Source organism: Abramis brama (assembly GCF_963993115.1).
Source record: "Abramis brama genome assembly, chromosome: 19".
Classification (NCBI taxonomy): domain Eukaryota; kingdom Metazoa; phylum Chordata; class Actinopteri; order Cypriniformes; family Leuciscidae; genus Abramis; species Abramis brama.
In genome coordinates, this window is record NC_139981.1 from 17,079,052 (window position 1) to 17,104,072 (window position 25,021).

General features: G+C 36.9%; 1 protein-coding gene across 2 annotated transcripts in view; it reads left to right on the forward strand.

The window, feature by feature from the left end:
- Nucleotides 1-25,021, forward strand: part of arhgap22a (Rho GTPase activating protein 22a) — a 29,996-nt gene that overhangs the window by 2,278 nt on the left and 2,697 nt on the right. Inside the window, exons 2-10 of one of the 2 annotated variants that reach the window (XM_084092883.1) lie at nucleotides 6-109; nucleotides 5,554-5,741; nucleotides 7,958-8,045; nucleotides 18,864-18,992; nucleotides 20,672-20,879; nucleotides 21,681-21,813; nucleotides 22,864-22,937; nucleotides 23,042-23,163; nucleotides 23,236-24,127. In XM_084092883.1, the coding sequence (XP_083949009.1) occupies nucleotides 64-109; nucleotides 5,554-5,741; nucleotides 7,958-8,045; nucleotides 18,864-18,992; nucleotides 20,672-20,879; nucleotides 21,681-21,813; nucleotides 22,864-22,937; nucleotides 23,042-23,163; nucleotides 23,236-24,127 (1,880 nt within the window). In that variant the 5' untranslated portion in view covers nucleotides 6-63. Of the gene's footprint in view, nucleotides 1-5; nucleotides 110-1,632; nucleotides 1,804-5,553; nucleotides 5,742-7,957; nucleotides 8,046-18,863; nucleotides 18,993-20,671; nucleotides 20,880-21,680; nucleotides 21,814-22,863; nucleotides 22,938-23,041; nucleotides 23,164-23,235; nucleotides 24,128-25,021 lie in introns of those variants that run through there. The other variant, XM_084092884.1, reaches the window with a different exon arrangement.

Consider the following 25,021-nt stretch of genomic DNA (forward strand, 5'->3'; position numbering starts at 1 on the left):
CACAGATGTTTGAGGCGGTTAGTTTCAAATGCCATACATGAAGATGCTAAATTGTAAGCCCTGATGTACAACTCTCAGTGTTCACCAAGGAGACAATGGAGATTTTTAGGTAATTAGTTGACTTTAATATTCTTGTTTGACTGAAAGTGATTTGTGTAGTAATTTTCATTTGATTTCAACATCTCTTATATGCAAATGATTTGCAAAAAGGCCTGAGAGCTGAGAGCCTTTATATGACCAAGGACTATGTATGTAGTATATTGTGCTTAATTGAATGCTTTATTGTTAATAAGTAATTAGAAGCTTTATCTATTACTATGAGCCTTTTAGCAAAAACTTTTTAACTTCTGGCATATGGTCAACATATAGTTTTGCAGTCAAAACATTATTACTGTTGCAATTGTTGTGAAATGTTAAAATGTGTAAAAGGGACGTTGTACTGTTACTGAGAATATATATATATATATATATATATATATATATATATATATATATATATAAATGTTTTATAAATTTGTTATAAATGTTTGTGTTTTATAAATTCATAATCAATGCAACAACTATATGTTAATATTACTGTCAAAGCAAAATGAAGGATTAATAGCAATTTAAAGAACTAGTTTACCTTAAAATAAAAATTACGGTTACACTTTATTTTAATGTGTCATTGGTGTAATTATAATGATATTATAATATAATGCAAGTAACATGTACCAAGGACACTGTAAAATAAAACCCACACCTATAAGCTATTATTTTCTAATCTATTTCAGATAAACACATTTAAAAAAATATTTATATGCAGCTAAAATGCCAGTTCACAATGACCACTTCCAAAAATGACAAAAGTGCCATTAAAATAGCTCGTATGAATTCTGCAGTATATGCCAATTCTTCTGAAGTCATATTTTATTTTATTTTATTTTTGTTTTGTACCTAAATTCCATTCTGTCCCTCACAATAACCTATTATATGACTTCAGAAGACTTGGAATATAGCACACACATCATAACAGGTAGACTACTTTTATTGTATACTTTTGTTGTTTTTGTTCTTTTTGGAGGCTTGTTGTATAGAAATATCTGTGTGAAACTATTTATTTCGTTTTTTTTTTTTTTGTGCTCCACAGAAGAAGAAAAAAACAGCAACAACAACATGATATGGGTCGTAACTAGAGTAAATGACAGAATTTCTAGCAGAACTATCCCTATTACAACTTTTTTGTTGTTGTTGTTTGGGAAGTCATTTGAAATGAGGAAAAGCTAGAAAATCAAAAGGCGAATGTAAAGTGAAGGAGAGAAATAGAGAAGTACATACAGTAATACTCACAATCACATGCACATACATTCACCAGATTAAAGAGCCAATTAGGAGGGAGGGAGAATTAATGGCAGAAGCCCTTCTGTTTCTGCTTTACTGAATTATTGAGTGTAATCATCCAGGCCTTTAATGGCTGGTCAGGAGTGGAATTAATTTGGGTGGTGTGGGATAAATAATGCATTATGGGTAAGGGTGGATCTGAGCGTGTGCAAGAGGTCTCTCTCCTCCAGCTGCCTCTGCATGATTAGGGTGGGAGGGGCCGGGAAGCGTGCCGCTCAGTGCAGTGGGACATAAGAGAGAGAGAGAGAGGAGAGGAGGGGAGGAGGGAGGAAGACAGATGCTGTCCAGAGCAGGCGGAAGAGGTGCAACAGGGCGAGGCTCAGGAGGAGAGAGTAGAGTGCGGATCCCAACATGTGGATGGAGGACAGTGTTGCTCTGCTATGAACACCATGTTAAGCCCCAAGATTAGACAGTCCAGGAGAGGTAAGACTAATATGATCTGCCTTTAATTCTCAGCATCACTGTCATGCGTTCCCATCCGTAGTAACACCCTCTTAAAGCTGCGCTCACTACCGGCTCATAGTCCGCTGATCTCACAGTGATGTGCTGTTGAGGATAGTGTATCTCTGAGGCTCCATGGCAGTGATCCAACACACTGGGCGGTTGCTTGGTAACATCTTTCAGCTTGATTAGTGGTTAATGAATGTAAGTGGTCTCTGGCTTTGTGTCACACTCCTTAACCCAGGAAGTCATGATTCGGATCTTGACACATGCGAGCGCTGATGTTTTATATTGTGATTTTGTTTGACTTTTTCGTACATGATGGTGCAGAAAACTCAAGGAGGAGTGTGATCATTATATTTCCATGTCATTTTCTATACATGAACTCATGTTCTATTCTTGGTCTATGATGAATTGTAGTCTCAACACTCAAGGGACTTATAGGTGCAATAAATCATAACAGCTGAATGTCAAACTGTTTCACCTGCATGAGAAAAAAGCTTGCTGACAATAGCCTGTAGTACTGTTAGGTTACAGTATACTTAAACTAAATGTCATATAAAGTGTAAACAGTAGCTTGTAGGTTTATTGATCAGATGGCACTTCACAATAAAGTTCAATATATTAACATTGTTAGTTCATGATACCTAATGCATTAACCAATGAACAGTACTTTTGCAGTATTTTATAATTTTTTATTTTAGGTTCAAGTTTATTTCCACATCTATTAATGCATTTTTAACATTTCCTGTTCTATAATATAACAGTAGTATTATGAACATGAAATAACAATTGACAAGTATATTTACAAATTAAACTAGTTTGTTAAATAAATTGGATTATTTATGATACTAAATTGAGCCTTATAGTGCAGTATTACCATTGAACAATTCTATGCACAAAACAGGTGTAATATCATTTTTAAAAGCTGAATGTATAATAATTGCCTGTTTTTTTCATGATTATTTCTCCTCCTAAATGGAGAATGGTCTTGTCTGCTTCAGCAGTTGTGCAGGAGGCTGTTTGTAGATTGATTTCTGCCCTGCTGTGCAACATAAAGCAATCAGGAGCATTTGAAGCGCACTGTCTGTCTGCTGGGCTCTGCATTTGTCATCTTGCATATGGATTGTGTCACTTTTGACGAGGGTGTTGGGTTTGCCGTGTTTTAAGCAGCCACAGCATATATCCCAGCGCAGGGACCCCGCCAGGTTTCATTTGCTGACTGGTGTGTCATTCTGAGTGTCAGAAAATTAAGTGGATTTACAATTGCCTTTTAATTTTGTGCTGTACTTACACTTGATATGTGTGTGTGTGTGTATGTATATATATATATATATATATATATATATATTATATATATTAGTCTTCAAGACAATTATAACAGAGCTGGATTCAAGTCCGTAGTGGAACTAAGGTATAATCCAAACCATAAGAGCTACGCAAGATTCATTATTATTCTGTTCCTCATGCCATACTCAAGGTGTCCTCATAAAACATGTCTTGTACAAAACTCTTTATTACGAGGCTATTTTAAGCAGCCTGATCATTTCAGGCGTAGATTAATTGTTGATATTAATTCTTAATCATTCTCAAAGTCTTCATATTTAGTACCAGAGCCCTGAAAGGATATTTAAAGAACAGACACACAAAAGAAAGGCTCTTTTGTCATTCCCCCCCAAAAAAATGAGTCTGAATTAAATATGCATGGGCCTGGTCAGACATCCAGTATTTTTAGACTTTGAACATGTCACAGGAGCAGAAAATCCGACAAATGGAGGAAAACTCTGATGCTGACCCCTCTTCCCGGTCAGTTATTGAGAGTTGGCCACTAGGTTTATGGGTAATAAGGAGTAACATCATTATGTGTGTCCCTGGAGGATGTTGTTTAAAAGGTTGGATCATTTTAGGGGCTTTTCTCCCACCCTCTTCCTTCCATTTGTGCTCTCTCACTCTTTCTCTCCCCATGAGGCTATGAGGTGTACATTTACACTGATGAGGCTTCCGTTACTTACAGTGATTGAATCAGAGTGGCAGCGTTTGCAACCCTTCATTCAGATGGGGAGGCAGAGGAGCAGAATGTGCAGGTCATTCCTGTTATACAGTACCTTTACACTCTGTAACTTAGAAAGAAAGAAAGAACGTGTTGTAAATTAAAGAAGTAAAATTATAACGTGATTATTTATGGCAAAAAAATAGTATTTAACAGGAGGAAAAAAAGCGTTGTTCACTTATGTGATTCTGTTTAACGTTTTATATATAATTTTATTCAATTTGTATATATTTTTATATATTTAAAAAATCACAGAATATAAAAAAAAATCACAGAATTCACAAAATCCATTTCTAACACAAAAGATGTCTGGCTGCGTCTGAAATCACATACTCTCTTGAGTAGGTACTTATTTTTAAGTTAATACTTAACGACTAGTATGGTCTATGTAGTATGATATAAGTGTGTGTAGTATGAATGTAATCCGGACCTATTACATTTGCCATGTTGTCATTATCATGTGACCTACCAGCATCAGTTATGTCGCTTCACTGTCATTCACAAATCCTCTCCAGTGGCCTCATGGGATAGTCAAGTGTTCATCATATGCACACTTCAGAATCTCGCCGGAATGATCTGGGTACTTTTTGCCTACTCATTTATGAGTACTGTGAACATTCTTCTTTTTTCACATACTGTTTTTCGCCTACTATCTAGTAGGGAAGTATGCGATTTTTTCGGATGCAGCCTTTGTGTTGATGTTTGTCCACCAAAAATGACATCACTTCCTAGATGATGTCATTGAGAAATTGGCTTGTGTTCGTTAAAGGGAGGTTACAAAGGACTAACATGATGAAAAATGAAATTGAGATTTGATTACCAGTTATATAATAATAATAATAATAACAATATTTATTTTTATAATTTAATATTTCCAATGCAGTCATTTTTTTTAATTCAGTTGACAAAAGGACTAATACAATTTAAATCGATTTTTTCTTAATATAATTCCAGTTTTTTTAGATTATAATTTGCATTAAAATGACAACAAATTGCCATTAAAATGAAATAAATTAAATTATTCACACAGATGTATAATTACAATTCACACGTTAAACTGTGAAAATGTGATTTAAATACATATTTTTAATATTTTATCCAATAAATGACAAAATACTCAGAGCACATGAAAATGCACTGCATAATAGGAATGACCCACTGTGGGTCACTGATAAAGGCTAGAAAAAAATCCATCATGACTTAGCAAATAAGAGCAGTGGGACAAGACAGAAAGAGGGAGATCCAGAGTGATCCTGAACACGGCTGTACAGAGGAAGCACTCTCATGTTTACTGCTATTCTGCTGCTCTCAGCACACCGGAAAGAAAGGATTGATTTTTCCCTTCCAGCCCATGAGCTGCTTGTGTCACTGGGCATGCCTCTCAAAAAACAGCTACCTTTTCTGATCAGATGTCTCTGGTCAACATAAGAGGAATTTAAATTCATGAATAAGCCCAATTTATTTTTTGCTTTTGAGGAACCTGTCATAAGGCATACATGATACATCTTGTTTTCAGCTGTGGTGGGGCATTGCTGGCATTGCCGAACACATCTAATCATTTTTATGAGCATTCTGTGCATATGCTTGTCCAAACTAGTGGAGGCAAATTCACTTGGCTTAGATTGAGCAGAATGTAACTGTGACATATAATCTAATGTTTGTATGTGTGTTTGCGTTTCCAGCTAGGTCTAAGAGCATGGTCATGGGGGAGCTCTCCAGGCCGTCGTCCCCCAGCCTCCAAGAGAGGGCGCTGAAAGCAGGCTGGCTTAAGAAACAGCGCAGCATCATGAAGAACTGGCAGCTGCGCTGGTTTGTGCTCCGGACTGATCAGCTCTACTTCTACAAGGATGAGGAGGAAACCAAACCACAGGTACAGTGGGAGGAGGACAGACCAACCTGAGGACTTAGAATAAGGATACATGTTTTGTTATAATATCATTTATCCCCAGCCACATTAATCAAAATAAAATCTGACCCTGTTGTGTCTAAACAGTGTGAAGTTAATGTTCCAAAAATAGATTTAAAAAAAAGAAGAGACCTTGACCTCTTATTTCATATCTGATCAATAACCCTACCTCTAAAAAATCAATATGTTATTCCTCTTACTGATTTAAGCATTGATTGTGAGATAAATAATGACTTCACTATTTTCAAGTTCAACCCCTCGACCCACAATACACACCATCTATTCTACAGGATACTGGACTTGTATCAGTGGGAGGGACAACACTGTATTTATTTATTTTTTTCAGAAAGTGATCCTAAAAGTTTTACACTCTTAAAATGTATGCATTTCAATGCATTAGATATTTTATGTGCTTCAAGAATTTTTGAGCCACTGTATGTTAAAAGTTTATGAATATATATATATATATATATATATATATATATATATATACTATTGTTCAAAAGTTTTTTTGTTTTTTTTTTTAAATGAAAGAATTGTATACTTATATTCAGAAATGATGCATTAAACTAATCAAAGGTGATAGTAAAAGCATTTAAAAAAAATCTATTCTGTTCTTTTGAACTTTCTGTTCATCAAAAGTCAGATTCCACACAAATATATTTCAAATGTGATGGTAATAAGAAATGTTTCTTGAGCACCAAATCAGCCTATTAGAATGATTTCCGAAGGATCATGTGACACTGAAGTAATGATGCTGGAAATTCAGCTTTGCCAACTCAGGAATAAATTACATTTTAAAATATATTAGAATGGCAAACATTTATTTTAAATTGTAATAATATTTCACAATATTACCGTATTTTTGATCCAATAAATTCAGACTTGATGAGCATTAGAGACGTCTTTCAAAAACATTACAAAACTTTTGAACCTTGTAACGTATACATTATAAATATATTTTTTTTAAATACTCAAGACACAACAGAATATAAACAATATTTTGTAGCCGAAAAAGGATTTTTTAAAACAACAGCTAAATAAATTTGTTTGTCATTTTCAACTCCCCTAAACCCCTTTTTCCTCGTTGCTACTCATGTGTATTTTTTGTTTAAAATTATGAAAGAGTTCATGCGAAATAGTTGATATATTGTATCTTTTGTTTGTGAGTTGTACGCATGTTATTTGATTTAGTTTTATTCCAAAAAATAATCACCAAAAATTAAGTAAAAAAAGAAAAACGGAGAAAAATACAAACTAAATATCACATATACACTAGGGATTCATTCTCCCCTGTCAGCGAGGCTTTGGAAACAAAGCGCTGTCCTCCACTGTCTCCATTACAGCAAGATGACATCAGCGTGCTGTTAGCCTGACAAACTCATTTGGAAACAGCATGCCCTCGTGCTTGGCTGTAGTGTAAGTCAAAGCATTTAGCGGATACAGAGCAGCTGACCTATGACCCCTAATGCAGCATTACTTTACTCTGGCTCGTCCATCCTTCGATTCGTATTATTCTCCTCTGGAGCCCATAAACTCCCTGTAACGCTCCTGCTCTCTTTCTCTACCCCCCTCCCCCCTGACCCCACCCCACCTCCATCACAGCTAAATTCAATCTCCTCTGCAGAAATGTGCCCAGCTTGCATTTGAGCGTGTAACCCTATAAGCATTTACCCTTATCAATGCATACCCTCTGAAATTTCATTTAACTGCATCTGAATGGCAAAGAGGAATTTCAGAGCGATGCGAGCTTGCATTGCTGTGTTAATGCAGTGAAGGATGGAGGATGAGCTAAAGGGCTGGTGCATAATTTATGTTTTAACTGTTGTTGTGTCTAATTATGCATGACTCAGCATTACTGATTACGGTGTAAAAATGGGCCACGCACACAACAGAGAACTCAAATCACACAATGCCTTATCTGCCCTGAAGTACAACCCCCCCATAGGTTCTTATTAGCACCACAAATCAATAATCAAATTACAATAGACTAATGGAACACTGATCTCCAGTTATCACTGCAGAGGAATTGTTCATTATGCTAATGCTTTAAAAGATAAAACAGCTTAAAATGTTGAACAGTTCTGAAACCGAGTGACTTGGACACGAACTGTGCTAAAGACGTGCCTTTCAGCCCTCTTTTCACTGTAAGGTCATCTTTTCGGTCTGTTTCCCTCCAGGGATGTATCCCGTTGCAGGGTAGTCAAGTCAACGAGCTGACAGCCAATCCTGACGAACCTGGGCGGCATCTTTTTGAAATAGTTCCAGGTAAGAGATAATTAAATATTCCTGAATCTTTCTGTGGTCTGATTTAAAAACAATTTAAATGGTTTGTGGCATCAGGGCGTAATCTGTGCATGTTATATTTTATACTCGCTCGCAGTATGCTCTTGGTCCTACTTGTCACTCAAGGAGGAATATAATGGCAAAGCAAGAAAACAAACAAGGCACTGTGCTCACAGGCTTGCATATTGTTACTGATGAAATACAGCTTCCTCATTACCAGAGGTAATCACTAGAGGGCATGAGGTGTCCTCTGAGGATTCATGAAGGACATTCGTGAAGACTAAAAGCCATTCATTTGCAAAAATGCTGACCACCTACTGTGAGGTTCAAAAGTCTGAGACCGCATTGAAAATCTGTTTTGTATTCTTTACACCTTAAAATGAAAAAGATGAACATCAAATTAAAAATAAGATTGAAAAATGTATGACGTTGAAAAGGAAAAAAATAAAAAAATGCATAAGAAATATTTAAGACATTGCAGCCTGAATGTTAGGTGGACATACTGAATTTTGTAAAATTATGAAATCTGAATGAATTTTTTAATTCAACTTTTGACTCAAGTTGTTATGCTAATAATATAATGTAATGTATTAACATATTTTCTAGTAGATTAGAAAATAATAATAAAAAATTAACCTTTTAGATAACACTTTAGTTAACTACATTAGTCCCTCCATTGACAGTCTATGCAACTACCACTTTGACGATCACTTCATGAACTTTTTGAAGTGTCAAAGTGGTAGTTGCATAGACTGTCAATGGAGGGACAGAAATATCTCAGATTTTATTAAAAATATCTTCATTTGTGTTCTGAAGATGAACGAAAGTCTTACGTGTTTGGAATGACATGAGGGTGAGTAAAATGGTTAAGTCTTACTGGTTTGTCTGTTAAGTTGTCATTTAACTTGTTTGCCACACGTTATCCAACAGTTACTCACTTTTGGAATGCCACATATGAGCAATAATATATGATAAGCCAGAATTCCTAATTCAAAGCAAACAATCTGTTGTGTCACATGGGTCACGACCCACGCTACGGATGCAGCAGGATGTTCCCGTGGGACAGACTCTGCTGAAGTGTCTATTGTTTACGTGTACTCTGGGAACCTCTGCGTATCATATCTTTCTGCACACCCTGACCCAGCATCTCATAAGCAAAGGACGTGACCTTGAATTCAGTATGGAGTGTCATAGGCTAACTTGAGCTGTTGCAGGCAGTCCCCTCATATGGGGGGCATTCCTTGATTTAAAATAAAGAAATTTGCATGTGTGGTCCACAGTGGAGATTCATGCTTTTACTGCATTCACTGTCGAAACCCAGGAGAGCGATCATTGACTGTCAAATATTAGAAAATCTCATACACTGTATTTTGAAGTGTGACTTATTCCCTTCTGTAACTATACATTGCTAGAGACACTTCTTTTTAAAAACGTTATGTTAAGTTTTGATGCTAATTTTAATTTTAAAATATGTTTGCATTATGAAACTCATCTGCTAGGGTCAAGTTTATATAGCTTTGGTGATGTTAATGTTGTTGTCTTTTTGCCTCTTATTGGGATATTTTATTTAGGTGCCTAGCAACACGCGGACTCTCTGTCGTAAAAAGACTGATGAGAGAGAATTCTTTCATTTACAAGAAGTAAATATCACAAGCTGTTGCTACAGCAATCAAACCTGAACGTAAAAGTTCAACTTATACCAACACGTGACTTGGCATTCAGGACCAAGGTGTCTGTGTTATTTTCTGAGAATCTAAGCGCTTAGTCATAATTATCTTTAATACTTTAATGTGATGTTGAAGCAAAATCTAAGCATGAACAAGTACATGATGGAATGAAAGAAAAGAAAAAAAGGAAAAGAATAAATCATTAATGTTACACACCACCGTTCAAAAGTTTTGAAGTCAGTAATATGTTTTTTTAATAAATACTTTCTTTCAGCAAGGATTCATTAAAATAACAGTAATTCAAAAGTGACAGTGAAGACATTTACAAAAGGTAGTAATGATGCTGAAAATTCAGCTTTTCCATCACAGGAATAAATTGCATTTTTAAATATATATTACAATGCAAATATATTAAAATACAAATAGTTCTTTTGAATTGTACTATTATTTCACTATATTACTTTTTACTGTTTTTATAAGGTATTCACAATAGTTTTTAAGACTTCATACTTAAGTGAAACATAAACTGTCATGCTTAATCACACTTTCTGTGTAAATATAAATCTGAATAGTCATTGATTATTTGGCATGAAGAGTGGACACAAAAACCCTGTCTTGGTGGTCTTGCATTTCAGATAATTGAAATTGAGATTAAAAGTGAATAAAGGCTAAATCCCCTGAGAGTTTTTGCACACTTCTTAGGAGTTCGAGAAAGAATAGCTCTTAAAAAGGCCAAACAAAAGGCAAGTCTTAGCATCTTCTGCTGAGAATGAAGCATGCATTAGTTGTTGAGATTCAACACTGGCCTCCATTTATAATTGTTTTTACATTCTGCAGTTCATTTCTTACACCTTGACGATCATTGTCACCCCTATAATCCTTTTGCAAGGTGGACACTGAACTTCTCGGTATAATGGTGTTTTGTTATGTACAGCAAACTAAACCCGCTTTCCATAAATCCGGGTCTTTTTAAATCAGTCACTCAAACAATGGCTCTATTTACGCCTGGTCTCAACACAAAAGCATGACTGCAGACTGGAGTAGGAAGGTCTGATCCGAGCATGTCCTTACAGCTGACAGAAGCATCACGCTCTGTCTGTGAAGATTGCAGTTTGGTACATTAAAAGCTCAGATCTAAAGCCTTCTGGCAATGTGCAATAAAAGCATCTGTGTAACACACAAAGCCCCTTGTGGTCTCTGAAATGTCTTCAAAGAGGGGAAGTTTTAATTAATAAGCCGTTAGATTTAATAGGGGAAAAGATCCAGGCAACATGCAGAGATTTGTGCGTCAGGCTTACAGAAATGTTCAACCGCCCTCTTATGTGAAGTCATATCAACCCCCAAACCACACACATACACACACAGATTGATTAGCCAGGTCTGTTTGTGTTTGGGGGGGATGTTTGGCAAAGATGAGCACTGTGGTGGCTCTGCTTATGAGGGTGAGCGAGGGCGAGTCTGACAGACCAGGGGGGCGGGGAAGAAAAAGGTTGGGAAAAAAAAAAAGAGAGAACACAACAACTTCTTTTTTTGAATGAATGAATGAAGCAGACGGAGGACTTGTTTTTCGGGTTTCTGGTGGTGATGGTACTGTGGGGTTCTTTGCACTCTCTCTTTCACTCCTTTTTCTTTTACTCTCCTCTCTATCTTACTCTGTCCCATGCACAGTTTTCCCCTCTCCTCTCCTCTCTCTCTCAATCGCATGCACCCAGCACACACCTATGTTGCGTATTTACCTTCCAGGAAGGCCAGAGATGTAACTAACATGGCACAACTGTAGCGCTGCCCTCTTTGGCACCCGTGTGCCAACATGGGACTCGGTTGCCGCAAGCTGCAGGAGCACCGATCTGTTCACGCTAAGGGTAAGGACACACTTTCCTCATAAGGAAGGCAACTTATATGGATCGGTTTGTGAGATTTACCGCGGTGGAAGAACAGTACGGCGTTTATAGCAGGAAAGGAATTTATGGGCGATGGGAGTTTTGTTCTTTAACCTGTAAATCATCTATGTTGGATCCAGCTGCGGCTTGTAAGGACTGTAACATCTGGAGTGTCCGATGCATGAAAAAGATCCAGGAAGCTGTGGCTTTGTGAGTTGTGTATTTTTGGAACGGGCTGTGAGGAGTGGAGCTGCTGCTGGTGAGGTAGTCTTGCATGAATGTGAGGGCCTGTAATTTTGCCTGAGCTATGCTGAAAGGTGTTCGTCTGCTCTCTGAGCTGAAACTGACACTTTAACCCTTTCCTTGCTCATTTTGATTCACATTTCATGTGAAGTTAGTTCATGAATGATTGTGATGTACCGATACGGCTGTTTCTATTTGTATACTATTTGCAGGTGTATACGTTTTACAGATGGGTTCCAGGAGGCACTAGGAAATGCTTTGATTTTGCTTAAACCAAAAGAGAAAATATGACTTTAAAAGTAAATATTGGGGCTTTCAGAAGATTTAAAAAAATAGATTTAATTATTTAACATGTTAAATGTAATTTATTCCTGCGTTGGCAAAGCTGAATTTTCAGCATCATTACGCCAGTCTTCAGTGTCACACGATCCATCAGAAATCTTTATAATATGCTGATTTGCTGCTCAAGAAACATTTCTTATTATTATCAATGTTGAAAACGCAAACAGTTTTAAACTAAACCTTTAGTTTAGGGGCCAATTCTCGCTATTAACTAGTTGCTTATTAGCATGCATATTACTAGGATATTGGCTGTTTATTAGTAGGCTACTTATAAAGCACATATTAATGCCATATTCTGCATGACCATATTCTACATTCCTTAATACTCAATACCTAAACTTAACAACTTCCTCACTAACTATTAATAAGCAGTATTTAGGAGTTTGTTGTGGCAAAAGTCATATAATACCCTAATCTAAAGTGTGAACTTGAAAACAGTTGTGCTGCTTCAAATTTGTTGAATAGAAATGAATAGAAAGTTCAAAAGAATCAAATGAATGCTGTAGAATCACATTATTAATGTCTTTTTTGTCACATTTGATCAATTTAATCAATGCATCCCTGCTGAATAGTAGCTATTAATACGTATTCAAATCTTATTAATTGTGTACAGTTTATGTACTTGCTCTGTACTTGTTTCACTCTTATCTCACACATATTATTTCACTCTATTTACTGTCACTGTCCCATTTTAATATATCAGCCATTCAAACCAATATCAAACTATGGTTTGATAAGAGGTTCTATATTTCTCACAGTGCTTCAGTTTAAAACTAAGCTACTTGTTTTCTCACCTATACAGTATCGATTGTTTATAGTGTATGTATAAACATGTAATGGCCATTTTAATAATGACAATGCTAAATATTATTCAGTATAAATAAGTTAAAAAGAACACATTTATTTTTGATGTCAATGAAGGGGTACATAAAATAAAAATGGTTGAAACATTTTGTCCCTGCTTTGTTTAAATGTAGACATAACCATGGATATCCCTCTTCTTAAGTTCATAATAATCCTTGCATTTCTCTACAAAGTAAAAACACACAGGGAGAACTAATGGCTGTCAGAATGAAGCCATTGTGGGTCAACTGATTTTATGACAGTGGGAGTCATGGGGGCCCATCAGGAGAGCAGAGACTCACTAAAGAGTGGCTCCCATCTTCACTAATCAGAACCAGAAACGACGGCCCCACAGAGAGAGCTAAACCAACAGCACTGATAAGAGTTTCCAAATGGCAGATTTTTGGAGCATGTTGGTTTTGCTGGTTTCTCTACATAAAGAATTCAAACACAATTGACACGCATTGTGTTAGCGATAAGATAGGTCGTTCAAATAAAGTATTACTTAGAAAATATTTCTGTGAGCACTCTGAACTTAATTGCATATCTGCCCTGAATGTTACAGATTCTCTGTGTGTGTGTGTGTGTGTGTGCGTGTGTGTAAAGAACTTTAGGTAACACTAGAAAATGTCAGTCTGAAGTTTGAAAAAAAAATGTTTTAAAGGGATGTAACCTTGTTAGGTGCTTGCAAAGGTGTTTTGAATGGTTGCTAGGCTGGGGTGCGTTTCCTAAAAGCAACGATGTTCGCAAGTTCTGTCGTTCTCAAAAGAGACCAATGGAACTTGTGACCATAGATAGATAGATAGATAGATAGATAGATAGATATTTCTCATTAAGTTAAGACGCAGACTTTCACCTCTCAAGGCAAGTGTATCTACAAAGTGCTGGATTCAAAGTAAAGATCTTCATCTGAAAGCCTCAGGCCTGTCGTGCTGGATGTCGTCCCAGTCTACTGCTGGCCAAACCACACACTGTGCCTCCTCGGGCTTCTCTCTGCCTGATATACATCTTTCTCTGATACATGACAGAGGAAGACACACTGCAGCTACCTAAAAGCTGACTGAGCTTTTATAGCGGGATTTCATAGTGTGTTTTTAGATGATACTCCAAAGCATTTGTTACAATAAAAAAATTAAAAAATTCATTTTTTGTGCTCAAAGACAGCTAAAACTAATGAATATTATATGTAGGAAATATTTTTTAAAAGTATGATACGACCCCTTTAAGCATTTACCAAATTGAGGTTAAAGGACATCAAGAGTTTTTTTTTTTTTTTTTTACGAATCTAGTATGTATAAACAATGTCTTGCCTTTTATGTTGCACATAAAAAAACAAAAACAAGAATTATTGTTTTTATTATTATGCCCTGATATGTGTAATAGTGCTAATGGGACATTAATGAAGAACGTTTGGCTCACTCCAGTACAAAAACTCTCCAAGTGATGAAATTCCACAAGTACATGTTTTATCTTGAACAATGCATCATGTAAAATAGGCATGACATTGTTTGGTTCTTACCACCAGTGGAATGCACATCACTGTTCAGTCCTTCATTTTACAAATAGTCCATATCCATGACCTTACCATAGAAAATGCTAAATGTCATATAGTAAAATCATTGTTTGGGATATGCACACTCTGAGAATTTGGATGTGAGCAGTTTAGCCCAGCTTTTTGGTAGCAGATAAGGGACAGCAAGGCCATCTAAAATCCTGGGAATTCAAAATTATGTTGTGAATGCAGACTGATTATTTCTGACCTTGACTTTGGCCATGCAAAGTGAGTGAGCCTGATGCAGTTCACTTATAATTCACTCAAATTCATTCAATCCCAGCAATTTCAAAAACATTTCAATAATATGATACTGATTAAAAGTTATATAATTTACAAGAAATTACAGGAAATTATGATTAATATTGTAAGCCTGTTTGTCGGTCCAATGGTGGTTTTCCAATAATACGGGTGAAGGTCTTTGCGCGTTACTGTCTTTCCTTTTACGTGACACAACAAGATTAAATGAAATACATTTTCTCATATGTATTACCTCGTTATTTCATCTGACAAAGGTTATACAATTTTACGACAAATATGACACAAAGTCTTGTGAAGAAATAATCAGTATGGGTTTCATGACCTTTTTCAGTGACAATTTTTTTTGTTTTTTTCACAAACCACGCATAAATGTCATTATCTCAAAACTACAAACTTTTACATACATGCTGTTGACATATTATTGTAGCAGAGTTTGTGCTTAATACAGTGTAATCAGACTTTAGCCATGAAAATGTCACAAGTAACAGAAATAAGCACAAATGTCTGAGAATGTCAGAACACCTCCAGGGCCCAGAAAACGCCTCAGACCCCAGAGGGTTAATTATATCTGGGCATCATTAAAAGTGAGCCAATGTTTGATTATTCTTTTTAACTCTTTAATTATGTTTTACCCGCTCAGATTAGGAACCTATGTCGCTTTTGAGGTCCTCACGTCTTCTGTTTTCGCGGGTCTCACGATCACAATCTCGCCAGCTTTGGTCACTAAACAGGTAATTGGCTATAGGCTATACCTGAGATGGTCGCATTCACGCTTACACAATCAAAGATACTTTGGTATAGCCCCCATGGAATTGCATACACTTGAACTTAACTTAAAGATATAAGTCAACCAACTTTACTTCTCTTATTGGCCATGCCGTGATTTCTCACGTATACTTATCTAAAGTAACATTAAAATTAAAACAGAGGTAAGACACACCCAAATTTAGGTTGGTCAAACAGCATTCGCTGCCCTAAACGGAAATTCCCTTCTTGTCTTCGCAAAGCCAAGTACACTTGAATTAGCGCCAAATATTAGTCGTCACTAATCTGACGCAGATTTGAGGTAACATACGAATCCGTTTAATCTACTTGGGGAAAGAATTTCAGAGCAATTCAGAATAATCAAATGTAACCATTTATTGTCAGGTAAATGTATCATGCTAATTTCATAATCAGTTCAAAGATAATCAATACAATAACTTCAAATGCTCAGAGACAAAGAGTAAAAGATGTAGGTGAAACCCGACATTTTGAAAAATGCATAATGCTGAAGTCTTTGAGATCCTTCAACATTATGGGCTGATCTGAGTTACAGAATCGCACAGAGCCTCTTGTTGCAATTCATTATAAACCCAGACCAAGACAGAAACTCCTTTCACATGGAAACATTTGCTAACAATGGGAATTTGCATTCAGAGTTCACACCTTTTGAGAGCAGGAGGCCAAGACCCACCCTCCTTTGTGTGCAAGTTATCTCTAAACTCTTAAAAACTTTATTACCATTTGTTTTACTTCTTTAGGAATGAGACCTTTGTAGTCGCATTGAGACATTTCAAATGATACCAAACGTGTAATACTGTATGATAATTATTCACATTAAACCAGATAGATTTTGGTGATCTCAGCATGAGAGAGAAGGAGTGGGGGAAGAGGGAAAGAGATGTAAATTAGGATGATTCTGAGGTGAGACTTGCATCTCGAACGGTGCACAAGAGTGAGTTCAAATGTTAATTTCCTTTGTTCTCTCAGAGAGTTGCCCTCTCTTCCAGTTCTTCCAGTTTTTCCAGTCTTACAATATATACAATACATTTATATATTAACACACACACACAATAAATCTTGAATTTATACAAATCTTGAATAGAGCCTGGTACTTTTATGTATGCCTTCTGTATAATTGTATTGTTTATTACGAACTTTTGTATGTAATAGTTTATCTGATATGTATTACATGAATGTGGTTAGTGTTTCTGGCACCTTGCTGCAGTCTTAGTTTCCCTATTGGGACTATATATATTCAGACACCAGATATAATTTTTTTTTTTACTAGCGGGTGCAGGACACTATAGTTCATTTATGTAAGTGAGGATAGCAAAATAAAGTAAAATGTGACATATTATACCCCAACATTCTTCATACAGTGAACTACCAGTAAAATTTATAACAGTTTGGGACCGAAAATTATTCAGACACTTTGACCTGACCATGTTTTGCTTAAGTGTTTTTTCTTTAATTGCTAATGCGACCTTTTTACACCACAGACTGAACAAAATTAAGCATTGCTTGGTAATTGGTTGACCTAAATTGGTATTATGTAGTTGTGTACTTAAATTTATCAGCTGACAGCTATTCAACCTAATTCATTTGTGAGACCTAATTTATTTTATTACCATTTTCTAAACTATAGCGAATAAACTGTAATAATGTGAGAAATGTTGAAGGTGTATACATACTGTATCTGTCTAATTCAGTTTGCAAATGACACGTTGTGCATTGTGGTGTGCACATTTGCACACCAATGCAAATGTGCCAATATTAGTAAAATCAATAGGTCAAAAGACCCATTTCTAAACAGAAGGTCCCAATGGTATTGACAGCTTGTGTTCTCTGAAGAGGTCACTTTTACTTCCCCACAAAGTCAGGCCTTTGATTATTGCCATTACATGTGAGACACAGACAGTGGAACTGCATCTTCCAAGGACACAAACACAGAGGCAATGCATCATCCACTCCCTGTCTTTCAGACATGTAGATCAGAGACAGTCAGGCGCTCCTCAGGGAGTCCTACAGTATGTGTGCTGTCTGACACAGCCACTAGCTACCTACCAATACTCTGCAGTCTGCAGTCAGGCTCAGACAGATAATGGAACCATCCATCCACAAAAACTAGGTTGAACAGAATTTATGCTGAGGATATTTTCGGGAGGTGGAGAGGGAGGGCTTTTTGAGGAAGGAAATGAAAAGAAGTCACAGTTCCATAATGCTATGAATTTAACAGGAGCATTCAATGCTTTGCTTTGCTTTACAAAAAAGCAATGCTTTAACAAGCATTCAAAAGCAAATCAACTTAATATTGAACTATTTAGTTCATTTGATTAGAACACTAACAGAATGATTAAGAAATCAGATCAAATGACAGCTTCTCCAAATGTCATGGCACATTTCAGTTCATCGGATGTCCTCTTTTTAAGAACGATATACCACTTTTCTCCAGTGCTGCTATGGCTAATGTCTGGTATGAAGGATGATGTCATTAAAAGAAATCACTATTTTGGCCATTTGAGATTTCCCTATGACTTTAGTGCCATCTAGTGGTTAGTTAACTTCAATATATTGTAAAGGGAATATGTACATATTCCTGTGATGGCAAGACTGAATTTTCAGCATCATTACTCCAGTCTTCAGTGTCACATGATCCTTCAGAAATCATTGTAATATGCTGATTTGATGCCCAAGAAACAATTCTTATTATCAATGTTTAAAACAGTTACGCTGCCTAATATATTTTGTGGTAACCATGATGCATTTTTTTTTTCAGGATTCTTTGATGTAATAATCAGAAGAATAGCATTTATTTGAAATATAAATCTTTTGTAACATTACAAAAGTCTTTACCGACACTTTTGGATCCTTCCTATTGTCAAATGACTGTACCCTTGCTGAATAAAAGTATTAATTTATGAATTATTAAATTAATATTTTTTTCTGCACCATCATTCATCCTAGAACACTAGTTTGAGTCATAATTATTTTTTCAGATCTGTCACTTCCATGAATTATATTATGCAACAGAATTAGCAATATGTGGTTTTAATGATTCCCCACATATAATTATGTAATGTTTTTTTTCATGTGCCTACAAATAGCATTTGCAATGACATTAATAGAATTATTCATGTTTTGGTATTTATCTGTCATTTGAAGTGTCGAGGGACTCTGACAGACTGAATGCTATAAGTGTCAATCAAAGGATTTATTTGTTTTGTTTTTCCCCTCTCTGTCTCCATAGGCTGTTCAGGAGAGAAGGACAGATCAGCTCTCAGCCATGAGGCTTTCCTGCTCATGGCAAACTCCCAGAATGACATGGAGGATTGGGTCAAAGCCATCAGACGTGTCATCTGGGCTCCCTTTGGAGGAGGTAACATATACCTGGACATCATACATAAATAACACCAATCACTAAGCCAGGGTTCACCAATCTCGGTCCTGGAGGGCCGCTGTCCTGCAGAGTTTAGCTCCAACCAGCTCCAACACACCTGTTTGAAAGTTTCTAGTATGCCTAGTGAGACCTTGATTAGCTGGTTCAGGTGTGTTTAATTGGGGTTGAAGCTAAACTCTGCAGGACAGCGGCCCTCCAGGACCGAGATTGGTGAACCCTGCACTAAGCATTAGTTTCTCTCTTATGAGGCAACATAATCTGCTGATTTCAAGAAAACGATCAAACTAAACTAGCAAGCTGATCTATATCTGGCACGGCTGATACACAAGCTCACTAAAATAACAACAGCACTAGCAGAGTGTGAATGACAGTGTCTGAATCTTTAGGCATTGTATTACAGGTCTTTAATAACATGGATTATTTAGGGGTGTCTGAATAATGGCAAACATTTTAATATTATTTTAATGGTATTAAATATCCACCACAGACAGCCTTTGTTATATATCACAGGACACAGCCAGATTGCAGTTCTAAATATTGCAGACGATATTTGAGGCAAGACAGCGTGGTGTAAACGACCTTGTTTTTAAAATAAATATAACAGCTTCAAAAATTGTGTTTTAGATATGGGTGTGTAATTTACGTTTTACAGAACAAAGCGTCAAAGTATCGTAAAGTTACGTTTACCGCAGACCTTATTTTACTCATAAATTGAAAAAACCCGAAAATCTTGAGGGAACCACTGGATTCTTCTGGGTTTTGACGTCACCCCTGCAGCAGATTATTAAAATAAATCCGAAATCAAATAAAATATAAATATTAGATCAAAAACTTAAATTTAAAAGCATAAAAAAAAATTTTCCTTTGCAACTGAAATAAAATAAGTTTTAATTGAAGTACTACAATTATTTAAACTAAAATTTAAACATAAATAAATTATAAAGCTATATAGAAATAATTTAAAAAAACGAGCAAAAATGACAAAAGCACTATAAAACTAATAATATAAAATACCTAGTAATATTGCAACCATAGACTGTAAAAAAAGATTGCAACATGAAATAAGGTGGCGTGATACCAAAATAAAAGTCCCAGTGCTGCTGGACTATATATCAGCACTTATAGAACATTGTGATCACAACAATTGTCATATTTAAACCATGCTAAACAGTATGATTATAAAAAAAAACATTGTGTGAATCTGGGCATAAATGGGTTAAGCAATATGATGCCGCTCGGTGTAATCTCTCACGCCCACATTCTCTCCACGCTCTGTGAGGCTGGATTACCACTACAATGAAAGAGGACAAAAACAGGTGTGACTGCTGACGGCTGCACACACTCACTGCACACACACATTCACATGCATCACTGTTCACTTGTGCCTGAAGTGGACTGCTGCCTGTGCCAGGAGGGACCTGCCATGTGTCTCATGCCTGAAGTTAAAACCTTGTCATGTCTGTTCGATCACCGTGGCTTGTGTGTGCGTGCAGAAGATTGTAATATACGAGGCAGAACTGTACTGCAAGGTAGGATAGGATACTGCATAGATTTTGGAGATTTACTGGGATTTTGTGAAACATATTTTGATTTCTAACATTTTGATAATGTCATGGTTGCAATGACCCATTTTTTTTTACATTTTTGTATTACTTTAGGTATCTTTGGCCAGCGACTGGAGGACACAGTACAATATGAGAGGAAGTTTGGACCACGGCTAGCCCCTCTCCTGGTGGAGCAGTGTGTGGATTTCATACGGGAACGGGGTCTGAAAGAGGAGGGTCTCTTTAGGATGCCAGGACAAGCCAACCTGGTCAAAGAACTCCAGGATGCTTTTGACTGTGGTGATAAGCCTCTGTTTGACAGGCAAGATGAGATCAAAATCTCTACAACAAATAAAACACTTATATTTCCATTTAGGCATATAGCAGAGAATTTTATTCAAAACGACTTACAAATGAAGAAAACCACAAGCAATTTATGAAATGGGGCAACATATTTGCAGTACATAATGCCAAGTTTAAGTATGAGCTATAAATAGTATACAAGCTGTAGTAATTCAAATGCAGACAAGTAGCTTTCTTTGGAAGGTCCAATAAACTGCTTTTTAGAAAGGATTTAGACTGGATATCAGAAACATCCCACAGTGTCATAAGAGCATTAAGAACGGAAGTTGTGATCGGCTTTCCTTCCCTATTGTGACACATATCCGCAAAAAATGGCTTCTCGAATGAGAAAATGTGGGGCGGGACTTGATTTTGTCCATTGGGAATTTATTGGATCTTTGGATTGCTGTGATCTCATGTGAGTGACAGGTTGTCCTGGCCTCACGCCAGTAAACACATCCTCATCAGACAAGAAAACAGATGTCGATGCAAGTTATTTTGATTAAAATTACGAGGGCACATGAATTAAAAGAAAATAATAATTATGTGCACTGATAAATCATTTATAATAATAAATCACTTATATAATTTCATGGCGACTTTAAAGATTATGCTTCCCTCTACCAGTTTAAACCAGCATTAGTTTCTACAGTATATAGTCTGGCTAGTGCTGGTTATAGGTGCTTTTCAGGGTGCTGGACCAGTTTACATACTTGCCTAGTCAAGAAAACTAAACTGGTGTATCTGTGTATCCCGCTGACCTGTGTGTGACCTCTTGCAGTAACACTGACGTTCACACCGTGGCGTCCCTCCTGAAGCTCTACCTCAGGGAGTTGCCCGAGCCTGTGATCCCCTTTAACAAATATGAGGACTTTCTAACCTGTGCACAGCTTCTGCTAAAAGATGACGAAGTGGTGAGTCTGATATACAGTATTTCAGTGGGATGAAGTTGAATTAAATAAAAACATTGCCCTTGTAAAAACAAAAAAGCAGTAAACTTTTAAAAGAGTACTTGTTATGGAAATAATATAATTTGGTATGAACTGAATATAATGTTTCCGGGCACTTAATTGCAAGTTATTTACAATTGTGTGAACCTGTATCATATTTTAAATTTATGTTAAATCAATTAGTTGAACTTGAGTTTTTTTGACCCACTTAAGTAGGACTTAAGTACATCTTTATCCACTGGTTTCACAGATAAGCCTTAAGCCTAGTCACAGACTAAAAATGCATGTTTGAGCTGTCTTAACTGAGAGCAACTTACACTGACATATCTTAAAATATGTCAGTGCCATTATTTTGCTACTTAAATGTCCTCATAATTGAACTAAGGCCTAATCCTGGCTTAATATAAGCTCTGTCTGTGATACCAGGCCTATATGTAATTTCACAATTATGTCTTTGAAAATAGGGTTAAAGTTCACTGCCGAATGTTCTGACAAGCATTTATGGTAAACTAAAATATACTTTAATGTAATTTCTATTAAAACTTGTATGTCATGTATTTTTATATTACACATTTGTAATGATGAATTTGCATTTTAGTATGTTTAAAATATATTAACTTTCAATGTAATATTAACACACTACAGTTAAAACTCTAAGCAAGTACTTACATGAGCTTTAGTATGTTAGTCATCACATCAAAATAGGTTTACCTCTTTAAATTATGACAAAAGATTATCAAAACAACTTTTAATTATGATTACATAGTGCATTTTTTTAAAAGCGTACTTAAGTGTGTTAAGAAAAATAGTCATGAAAGTGTACTCTGTACACTTAAGTGGCCTTTTATCTCATTAATATTATATTACCTTTAAAATATACTTTTAGGATTTGAAGTGCACATTCAAAACTATTTCACTTATTTTTAAAATGGATGATTTCATAGAAAAGCTCACTGCATGTTGTTCTTGTTTCCTGGATTTCTAATGTATCATGTTCCCATGTGTCTCCTAAAGGGACTAGATGAGCTTGTGAAGCAGGTGTACACTCTTCCTCAGGCTAATTATAATTTGTTAAAGTACATTTGCAAGTAAGTGAATACAGTACATGTCAATGTTATTGAAATGATTGCTTTACTCATTTGAATAAATGATGAATGAATATCTGTTGTCTGTACTGTATGTCTTCTCGTAGATTCTTAGATGAGGTGCAGTCACACTCAATTGAGAACAAGATGAGCGTCCAGAACCTTGCAACAGTATTTGGACCAAATATCCTTCGGCCTAAAGTAGAGGACCCTGTTTCAATGATGGAAGGTAAGTATTTGCAGACATTGTAATATATACAGCTAGAAACTAATATCTGAGTCATTTTAAATCATTTTTTAGGAACCTCCCAGGTTCAGCACCTGATGACGGTGTTGATCAGTGAACATGAGCGTCTTTATGTGGGGACTGAGGGAGATATGTCTTCTGAGCAGACCGGAAGTTGTCTTCGGGGTCAGCGCAGCATGGCGGAGTGGATCTCCGATGAGGAGATGCTGAACTGCTCATCACTGAGCCAGGCGTCCAGAGTGGCAGAGAGTACGTGCGACAGTGCCACGTCTTTAGACATCAGTACAGGTGCCCCTATCACTGCCAAAATGACACCTCAGGGAAAAGCTGGTGTGACGGTCAGCCCCAGCAAGCAGATGAAATCCCTCCCCTCCTGGAAATACTCCTTCAAGAGTGGAGGTGTACGCGCTCAGCCCGCGAAAATAGGGGGCTCGTCCGTGGACGTGTCCACCTTGCCCAGTACTGGCAACTGGTTGATGAACGGGCTTTCTTCTCTCCGCAGCCATCGGCGCACTTCTTCAGGAGAGCGCATGGGAAAGGATTCAGCCCTGTCGCACCGTCTGTCCACTTACGACAACGTGACCTCATCCAGTCTCAGCGTACCCAGTGTCGCGAGCACGCCCTGGTCCACGTCCTCTTGCGAGATTTTAGTGGCCGACTCCGTAGCAAGTGACCCTTCTGGGCTGAACTCTGTGAAGTTGGAGTGGTCAGTTGGAGGGTCTGTCCAAGGGCAAAGTGAGGACAGGAGTTCAGAGGTCACGGAGAGCAGCGAAGCACTGGAAATGTGTGTGAGCAGTGCAGGCTGCAGTGAGAATGGAAATGTTGGAGATGTGGTGAACGCCATGGGAGATACTGACACTTCCACTACAGCACTTAATAGCCTGGTAACAGAGCTGAAAGATGAGTTGAAGAAACAGAAGGCCAACTATGAATCACGAATACGAAGGTATGTTCCACAGCACACTGACGATTAAAGTTTACTTGAACTAATTAAATGAAGTGAGCAGTATAAACTCTCTCATCGTTCCTTTAATGTTAGAATCTTTTCAAAGCTGAAGTGTGTAAGTTGAGATGTTGTTGCGAGGGGGAGGGGAAGTTAATTTTTTTGATTAAAGATTACAAGGGCACATACATTTTTAAAAACTAAGGATGACATTGAATTGTCATAGAGAATTGTCAATTTTGATTTCATGGTGGCTTTAAAATTCTTTCTCCTAGCCTAGTTTTATGGGCAGATTTACTAAACAGGGCAAATTAGCATGAAAGCGCAATTCCAAAACAGCGCCGTTGGGAGTGCAAAGTTCTGCGTGTGATCTACTGAGGATGTGCGATTTAAAGGCACAATATGTATTTTTTTTGCTTTAAAAATATAAAAAATCACTATATCTATGTTATATATTTTTTAAAGTTGTGTATTTACATTATCCCGACAGTTCCAATTAACTTCTAAATCCAGAGAAATTAATATTTTAATTCGAAGACACGGACCGTGTCTTTATTTCCGTTATGTCGCAGTCAATGGCGTCATATCCGCGTTGTCCCTGGTTTCCGCTCGTGCTGCCATGGTAACCAGAGCTATGAACTAGAGCCCTCTGATAGTAACCAAGACGACAGACGTGGACCACTGTAGTTCGCAATGTCTATTTGCACGCTGTTGTTGTTTCGTTCAAACATTATGGACCATGGCAAGCAGACTTTGGATAAAAAAGGAGAACTAAAACGAGAATCAATATCAGCGCGGTGTTTTCGAGATGCCGAGAGCTCCCATAGACAGTATATAAACGAGAGCTCCACGTCCGAGACTTCGACTGCTCCTACATGTACTTTATTAAACAGGTGA